We start from the raw sequence: 9,427 nt of genomic DNA, 5'->3' as shown, positions 1-9,427 counted from the left end.
GGTTTTTGTTGTTGATTTGTATCGGGCTTTTTTAATGCTTTTGGGGTTTCTGGAGGGTGGTGGTTTTGTTTTTTTCTTTTTTTTGTTTTTTTTTTTTTTTTTTTTTTTTTTGTTTGTTTTGTTTTGTTGTTTTTGTTGTTTTTTTCTTTTTTTGGTGTGTGTGTGTGTGTGTGTGTTTAGTTGTGGTGGTGGTTTTTTCCCCGTGTAAAAAGCCGTGTTTGTGCGCCTGGCTCACTTCTCCTTACGGGCCTTCCCGGCCGGAGCCGCCTCTCCCTCGTGCGTGGCTGCTGTCCCAGGGCGGTCGGCACAGGCGGGGGACACTCCCGCAGTCCCATACCTGTCCCCGGGTGACACTCGAGCACCGCGGGCGGTGGCACTCTCAGGCCCCGCTGCTTTGTCCCCTCCGGTCCTGCTCTCCACGGCTGCCTCCTACGCACAGGAGCTGGGCAGCCGCCGGGCGCTTCACGGCATCCACACGGCCCTGCCGCGCCGCGCCGGGGCGAACTACGGCTCCCGGCTGTCCCTGCCGGGGCCACGGGCACCGCCGCTGCCCTCGCTCCTTCCTGCTCCTGCTCCTGCCGTGCCGCCCCGCCTTTCCGCTTCCTGGCGCGGCGCTTCCAGCCGGGAGAGGCGGCCGGGGGCAGCGCCAGGTACCGCCGGGCCCTGCGTGCCTCAGGGACAGCTTAGTGCAGCCGGTCGGGTCAATTCTGTGTGGGGGAGTGCCGCGCTGTGTTACTGCTCTAGCTTCGAGATGAGCGAAGCAGTATTGTCCTGCTGTGTATTTAAAAGCAAAATTACCTAACTATTTAAAATGCATTCTTCCTAGTTCTCCAGATGGCTTCTTTTGGGTGGAAGAGGAAGATTGGTGAGAAGGTCTCAAAAGCTACTTCTCAGCAGTTCGAAGCAGAAGCTGCGGATGACAAGGATCTGGGTGACGATGACGATGCTACCTGGGTGCTCGCAGCTAAGAGGAGAAAGGAAGTTCTCTTAGAAGATTGTGTAAGGAAAAGTAAGGAGCTCAAGGATGAAGGTGCAAATTTGGCTGAAAATAGGAGGTATTAATGTTGTCTTACTCTCTTTTCATTGACTGAAAAGTTGCTTCATGATATTTTAATCCTTTCTCTAAACACTAGTAATTTCCTAGTATCTGCATTGATAGTTTCCATAATTTGAAAAGTGATAATTTCTTTCATTCTGCCTTTACTGTCTGGTACTGTCTGGTACAAAGTTTTTGTCTTTGGTGGTGTTATCAGCTGTGAAACAAAGTATATATTTCATCTTATCTTTGCATGTTCTCATAACAACAGCAGCAAAGATTGCCACTTGGGGCATAGTGATCATGAGATTATAGAGTTCTCTATATTTGGTGAAATCAGGAGGAACATCAATAAGACTATTACATTGGACTTCTGGAGCGCAAAGTTTGGCCTATTTAGGAGACTTACTCAGAGAGTTCCTTGGGAAGCAGCCCTTAAAAACAAAGGAGCCCAGGAAAGGTGGGCGTGCTTCAAAACAGACATCTTGAGGGCACAGGAACAGACTGTCCCTGTGTGCTGAAAGATGAGTCGATGAGGCAGACGTCCAGCCTGGATGGGAATTTAGGAATAAAAAGATACATAAAAATACCATGTTTGGAAGGAGGGTCAGGTCTCTCTCTCAGGAAGTATTTAAGGAGCTTGCTAGGGAGTGTAGAAAAAAAAATTAGCGAGGTCAAAGCTCAGTTTGAACTTAATTTGGCAGCTTTTGTAAAGGATAATAAAAAAAGTTTTTACAAATATATTAATGGCAAGATGGAAGAGTAAGACCATCCTTTGTTCTCTACTGGCTGTGGGACGGAACTTTGTAACTGCAGGTGAGGAGAAGGCAGAGGTGCTTAACACTGTCTTTGCCTCAGTCTTTAGTGGGAAGATGGCTTGTCCTCAGGACAGCTGTCCTCCTGGGCTGGTTGATGGTGTCAGGGAGCAGAATGGTCCCCTTGTTATCCAGGAGGAGACAGTCAGAGAACTGCTGACCTGCTCGGATGTTCATAAATCTGTGGGACCAGATGGGGTCCATCCCAGGGTGATGAGGGAGCTGGCAGATGAGCTTGCAAAGGCTGCTTTCCATCATTTACCAACAGTCCTGGTTCACTGGTGAGGTTCCAAATGTCTGGAAGCTGGACAGAGTGATGCCCGTTCACAAAAAAAGGATTGGAAGGAGGATCCTGGTAATTATAGATCAGTTGGCCTGACCTCAGTAGCTGGTAAGGTGATGGAGCAGTTTATATTGCATGCAGCTCTTACAGGATGGCCAGGGTATCAGACCCAGCCAGCCTGGGTTGAGGAGGGGTAGGTTGTGTTTGACCAACCTGGTCTCCTTTTATGGCCAGGTGACCCGCCTGGTGGATGCAGGAAGGGCTGTGGATGTTGTGTACCTGGACTTCAGCAAGGCCTTTGACACTGTCTCCCACTCCTGGAAAAGCTGGCAGCCCACAGCTTGGGTAGGAGCACTCTGTGCTGAGTTCAGACTGGCTGGATGGCCAGGCCCAGAGAGTTGTGGTGAATGGTGCTGCATCCAGCAGGCCTGGAGAAAAGGAGACTCAGGGGTGACCTTATCACTCTCTACAACTCTCTGAAAGGTGGCTGTAGTCAGGTGGGGTTGGTCTCTTTCTCCAGGCAGCAACTGACAGAACCAGAGGACACATTCTTAAACTGCGCCAAGGGAAATGTAGGTTGGATATTAGGAAAAGTTTTTTTATGGAAAGAGTGATAAAGTACTGAAATGGTCTGCCCAGGGAGGTGGTGGAGTCACCACTCCTGGATGTGGCACTCGGTGCCATGTTTTAGTTGAGGTGTTAGGGATGGGTTGGACTCGATGATCTCGAAGGTCTCTTCCAACCTAGAGAATCGGTGATTACAGAGGCTGAAAGATGAAGAACTGACTGGATCTGAAAGCTGAAAGGGTAAATAGGATGCAGGGTGATAAGCCATACCATAAGTAACACTTTAGCCACTCTGTCTCTTTTCCCTTACTGAGAGTAAGCCTATTGTCCTGTGCCCAGTGCCCAGGCCAGTACTTCCAAGCAGCTAATGCACTGTTAATCTGCCTAGTGCTTTGTGAAGTTAGGTACAGGGAACTGCTGCGAGTGCCCTCTGAGTACTGTGAGTTTGCCAGTTCTGGAAGGATATTGCAAGAGTGGTTCCATTGTCTTCTTTTGCTTCAAGCAGAAAGTCCTTTTGGAGTCGAGGTGTGTTAGAAGAGAGAGAGGTGGACTGTAAATTGTGCATCAGCTAGATAATTTGGCCAGATCTTCACTGGAGGGGGAAGAAACAGTTCTGAGAACAGTCCCTTTAAAATCTTCAGAGTTCTTTGACATTTGAATTTTTATCCTTCCTTTACTTTTAGAGTAATCTTTATTGTCCCAGATCAGAAATATTATTTTCCTGGTAGAAATATTACCAAGATGTCAGTAGTTGCTCCTGTGCTGTTAAACTTTTTGTCTTAAGAAGTATGCTAAAAAAGTGTTTCCTGGGTGACGTGGAAGAGAGAACAACTTGGAAGTTTAATGCAGGCAAGTTTTTATATCATAATAAACATACTGTGAGTATGGTTGGGTCTGATTTTAAAGAAGTAATGAAGAAATACAAAATCCCTTTGAGAAAAGGCTTATTTTCAAATAAATATTTTCATTTAAATACAGTTTCCTCTTTTAACTAGTCACTCAAATAGTGAGACTGTTCAGTGAGTGACTTCAGTTGATTCTTTTGTGTTCCTGAGGCGTGTAATTTCTGAATAAAATTTTGAAGCCTTTTAAAGTTGAGTTTAAATTAAAACCAAGTTAAACTTAATAAGTTTTAAGCATCCTGCCATTGTATTAATCAGTAGATTTCATGCAGTAGTTGCATAAGTGGGTTACATTAATATTAATAATTGAAAACTCAAAATGTACAAATTAGTAGTCAATTAACATCTCTGTTTTTAACATCAGAAATAAATCATAGATTGGTCTACTTAAGGTAGATCTAATCTGTCCTTTTAGGAATACAGAGATTGCTAAATATTTTTATCTAATCTTGAATCCTTAATACATCCTCTACTTACCTATATAAAACAGATTGATTTTTTTTTATTTCTGTCTTCAGTTATACATATGCCTTCCTTGTATTTCACTTTGTATGTTGCATATCTTTTCTCTATGTTCTTTTTTGATTTTTTTGGTGTATTTTTTAAAGTGCAATAAGTCTCTTGACAGAGAGAGTGGCAGATATTCTGTTGTAGATGTGATTTAGGTCGGGGGCATACTGAACAGCAGGTCATTTTTGATGCTTTTGATATCTTCACTTGTTCTTAAAAACTGAGTTCTCCATTACGTGTCAGTTAGAAAACAATACAAAAGCTTCACCCATTCGTAAGTAGCAATTTTCTGTGAATTTAGGGAGTGCTTAGAGTGCTTATCAGAAGTGCTTATAAGAACTGGTGAGAAACTCTCAATGGCTTACAAGAGGTATGCTAAAGAAGTTAACGTTCATATCTGAGGCTCAACTGAAATTCCCACTTGAACTTAGTTTCCATCAGTTACTCCAGCACACTCTACTGTTCAGGCAGCGATGGTGCTGTTGGAGTACATAACTTTCAGACAGATTTTCTCTCTAAAAAAAAAAATCACATAGGTTTTACTCTTTCTGACAGAAAGTGGTTGCTGTGATTGTGTTCAGACCTAGACCACATTGGTTTATTTCTTGAAATATGCATTTGTACAGCAAAAGCAGACTCATGTAAATAATTATACACTTAAGGTGGATTGTGTCCTGAAATATCAGAGTGTGCTAATAGTTAAAAAAATATCTGGGTTGGATTGTGTAGCATTCTAGAAAAAAAGCAAAGACCTAGCACTAGAAATTAACAAAGGTTGGTTCTTGGTTGGTGTTACTTGTGGAGTGAAGGGGATCCTAGAAGAAAAACTTGTGAAGAAGCAGGGGTCGGAAAAAAAGAAAGAATGAAAGTAATAAATTAATTTCTTACGGTGGAGAGACTCTGAGGTAACGTGCATGGCAGAAATTAATATGATGAATTTTATAAGCAGACCCACTATTACTTAGCTGGAATAGTCATTACCACATTTATGTTTTATTAGTCTGCTCAGCTTACTTTTTGGGTAAGGGCAGGTAGTGTTGGTGTTACAAGCCCCACCGTGGTTTTGTTATTGTCTGTGTACACCCTGTTTGTGTGGAAAAGTGAGATCTCAGTTTGGTGTTTCACTGGGTTCTCAGTGCTTCTCTGAGGGGGAGGGAATAAAAAATGGGATCCTCAGGCACCAGAATTTATGCAGCCTGTGTTATTTGCTTGCTGTCACACACTTGGGAGTGGCAGTGGGGGAATGTTTGGGAAGTGGTGAAAACCCTCTGTGGGTTTTCAGCTTTCATGGAAGTGTTTGAGGAGTATTTGTACCTGCTGTAATGTGTGTGTGCATGAACCTGATAAGCTGAGACAGACAAACAGAAGAAAAACAGTGATGAAGACAGTTTCTGATCCATATTTTGCATTTTTTTGTGAGATGGAAGAAAGATTAAGAGTCTACCAGAAAAATGTGTTAAACTAAGTTGATATCACAGTGGGGGTGTTACTGTGAAAAACACTGTTAAGGAGACTTTGACCTAGAAATTTGATAAGTAGGCAGTGTTGAAGGCGGCTTGTAAATTGATGATCTTGTCAGAGCAGCAAGAAAAGGCAGATGTGTGGAAGAAGAATCACATTTGTATGCTCTTTTGATGTGTGAGAAGGAGCAGGGAAACAAATGTGTACAAACACACAGTCTTTTGGGAACAGGCACATGGTGCTATTTTTTTGGCTGTCATGTGCACGGCAAGGAGGTGGCCTTTGATGATCCCTGTGAATCCCTTCCAACAGGGTATTCTGTGATTTCTATAAACAGAATATTGTCTGTTGATGGAAAGTATGGAGAATATTCTAGAGGGCAATTTTTTTCCTTGTAGGAAACTTGAAATACTGGTGAATTACCCGTCTTGAGACACCAAGTATGGATGTGCTTACATACACTGGAGTTAAAAAAAAAGACAAGTGAAAACAATACCAAAACCCAGGAACCCCAATCCAGTTTTTTTTTGGTTTTGGTAGTCTTACACTGTAAGTCCAGTGTAAGTTCACATGTTCTGCCTTAGTATTTTGAACACAGCAATTTGCAATTGCAGTGTTACTTGACTGGGAGGGAGGAAAGCCTTTGGCTCTGGCCAGGTGCAGGTAAACAGTGAAGTATGATGTCCTTAAACACATGGCATGTGAGAGCTAAAAGCAGGAAGAAAAACTTGTGTCAGACTTGTGTCCTCAGTGTGACTGAGTTGCCTGTCTGTGCAGTAGCTCTGCAAAAGTCCCTGTGCTGTTCTCAAACCTCAGACTTCTGTAGCCGCCCAGTAAGTGGCGATAGAACTCTTCTCCATGTCCCCTGAGGAGGTGCAGGATTTCTGTTGGAAATAGATGCTGCCGGATTTAAATTCTCAATGATTTGTGGGGTTTTTTTTCAGTTTTGCCAAATACAAGTTAATACTGCTCTTGCTTCTGATGATGTTTATTGCGCTAAAAAAGAGTAAAGATTTCCATCTTGATTGGGAAGGTCGCGTTTTCAGCTGGAACACTCCTACATTAGAGCTTCCCCTATACCTTCTTTCACTTTGTCACTTGGTTGACAATCACTCTAGATTAGACTGATTAATAATATTTTACTTTTTATTTCCCTTAGCTTTTGCAATAGCAAATTAAATAACGACATGTCAAAGTGCAGTGACTAAACCTGGTAGCAGGCCAATTTTCATGAAACTATTTACTTTTTAAGAGGGATTAATTTTTTAGAATTGCTTAATTTTCTAATCTATTGAAAAGAATGGAACTTTTCTGAAGGGTCATTTTTTCCACATTTTTAGCAGCTGAGATTTTTCTCTGATGTGAATGCCAGCATGACTCCCAGATGAGTAGTTAGTGATTCTTTAGCTATATACACTATAATTGAGTTTGTTTTTCTCACTAGACATTGTAGGTTGTCAGATGATGAGGCACACACCTTTAGAAAGTATGCTTAGTGTAGTGGTAAGTCAAGTGTTTACTGAAAAAATATGTCTATCAGGTGGAGCAGATTTTAGCAGTTGCATTTGTTCCATTTACCCATGTGTTTTTGGTTTAGATTATAGTAAATACTTGATTAAAATTAGTTGTGAATAATAAAATTGTTTTCAGATTATATTACTAATTCGTTTTGATGCAACTAAAATGGCAAAGGATAGACATCATTGTGTTGAAATTGCTTTTCAAGTTTCAGTCAATAAAACTGATGGTACTTACATAATACCGTGTTAATAAAGAGGTTTCCCAGAAGATCCCAGCAGCTGTTGTTGGCAAAAACATTTCATCAGTTTAATCAGCTGAGTTACATTGCAGAGAAGCCTAGAAAAAAGAGGTTGTATTTGAGAGAAGAGGAATCCAGGAAGAGCAGGTAGCATTTAAGTTTTCTCCCTAAACTCAATAGTAGTTTTTCCTGATGAAATCATGGAAAGGTGAATAAGAGTGCTATGTGGATATGTAGGCAGCTCCTGACAAAATCCAGATCTAAAATGGAAATTTACAAGAGGTGAGGAGAGAGTTGTGTGACCCAGTCAGACCACAGAAATTCTGTCTGAGGATGCAGGGGCAGGGATGAAGCCACAGCCTGTGTGGAGTTGAATCTGGGGAGGGATGTGAAGAGCTGCAAGAAGAAAGGCTTGTACAGATGTATCAGCAACAGGAAAGGAAAACAAGGGAAAATATGGGTCTTCTACTGGAGGGGGTGGAGAATCTAGTGACAAAGAATGCAGAAGAAGCACTTACTGTCTGCTTTGCCTTGGTCCTTACTGTGTTTCACTAACCCCAGGTCCAACTGACAACAGGGAAAGTATGGCTCAAGGAAGACTTACCCTTTGCGTCGGACTGAAATGTTTCGATAAACCTGATGTATAGAAATGTATAGAAATTCATGGTACCTGATGGGGTCCATCTCAGAGTACTGCAGGAGCTGGTTGATGTCGTCATTAAGAATCTGCAACTGTACTTGAAAGGTTTTGACAACAGGGCATGGTTCCTGGAGCTGGCAGACTGATGGGGAATGGTGTTGATACTGTGGACAGGAGCCTGAGCAACCTTCTTTAGCTGACCGTGCTTTGAGGAGCTGATTGGATTAGATGATCTCTAGAGTTTCATTCCAATCTTGGCCTTTTTGTAGGTATATCCCATTAAAACTTCAGAATTTAGAATACAGAAGGTAGCTCCTCTGACTTTTTAAAATTTGATTCACCAGTACAGGTATCTTTGGTGAAATACTTTAGGTGAGGAAACAAATTAAAAAAACTGCACTGCCTTCTTACCATCTCTGCTAACTGATCTCATTTAAAGCAAATACGTGTTTTAAATTTAAAAAATTAAAAGGATTGATTCAGTAGATAGTCTAAGAGTCTATGAAATTTAGTGTCTGGCTTCAAGAATAAAGTCTTAAATTTCTGTTATGCTGCTGTTACAGTATATTGGCAGTGTTGACTCTTTCATCAGAGTAATCTAAAAGCCCTACAGAGTTTGGATTTTTATGATTAGGTGTAGGAGAAATTGCTGGAAAATGCTTATGAAACCTGAAGTATGTAGTAAGTACTCATGCCTACTGTTCCTTGTAGGTTGAAAATACTGTTTAGTATGAGTTTGGATGTAATTTGCATACCAGGTACAATTAGCTATTATATATAATGCTTACATCCTTCAGAGTGAATTACCAATACCAGTGTTCTGCAGACAAAATGAAAAGTTTCAGCATCAGTAATTATTTGATTGAGAGTTTTCTTGGGTCAGTCATGCAAAAATGCAGAGAACATAAGCAGATTTCACACTGTAAGTCAAATTATGCACTGGAAATAGGGGCTTGATTAAAATTGTCATGAGTTCTAGTCAAAGTTCCTGATTGCTTTTTAAGAAGTTTTTCAGTGTTTAGCATTACTGTCTATATTGTGTCTATATAAAACTTCCTAACTGTTACACTTCCTTGGGAATGCTGTACACATCATATGCTCACTAAAGAGACAAAGGGTGTGTAAGCTGGAAGTCCTGCGTGCAGAACACATGAGCTGAAACAGAAAAGACTGAACAAGTACAGACTTTGAACCATTGTTTTTTGGAGAAAGCATGTTACAGCTTCTCTCTTCTTAGTCAGAATGTATGGATTTTTTTTCAGGCCTCATAACCTTTCTACAAAATTAAAAAAGTGCAGAGAGTGTTTTGTATTGTTTAAAACCTTTCTGTAAGCTGTTGTGTAAAGTAAGACATTCATTATTTTGTCTAAGTTAATTTTTATTGCTAGCTTCATTTTGTTGATCACTTACTGATAGAGTTGCTGCTTCCTGGTGATGCATCTAGCTGGCCCTTT

General features: G+C 41.3%; 1 protein-coding gene across 2 annotated transcripts in view; it reads left to right on the top strand.

The window, feature by feature from the left end:
- Positions 1-588: 588 nt before the first annotated feature.
- Positions 589-9,427, top strand: part of TTC33 (tetratricopeptide repeat domain 33) — a 43,811-nt gene continuing 34,972 nt past the window's right edge. Inside the window, exons 1-2 of one of the 2 annotated variants that reach the window (XM_036403595.1) lie at positions 589-650; positions 827-1,055. In XM_036403595.1, the coding sequence (XP_036259488.1) occupies positions 835-1,055 (221 nt within the window). In that variant the 5' untranslated portion in view covers positions 589-650; positions 827-834. Of the gene's footprint in view, positions 701-826; positions 1,056-9,427 lie in introns of both variants that reach the window. The other variant, XM_036403596.1, reaches the window with a different exon arrangement.

The sequence above is a fragment of the Molothrus ater genome, chromosome Z (genome assembly GCF_012460135.2).
Source record: "Molothrus ater isolate BHLD 08-10-18 breed brown headed cowbird chromosome Z, BPBGC_Mater_1.1, whole genome shotgun sequence".
Taxonomy (NCBI): Eukaryota; Metazoa; Chordata; class Aves; order Passeriformes; family Icteridae; genus Molothrus; species Molothrus ater.
The sequence above is the reverse complement of the archived record's forward strand: the minus strand, read 5'-3'. Positions and strand labels throughout refer to the sequence as shown.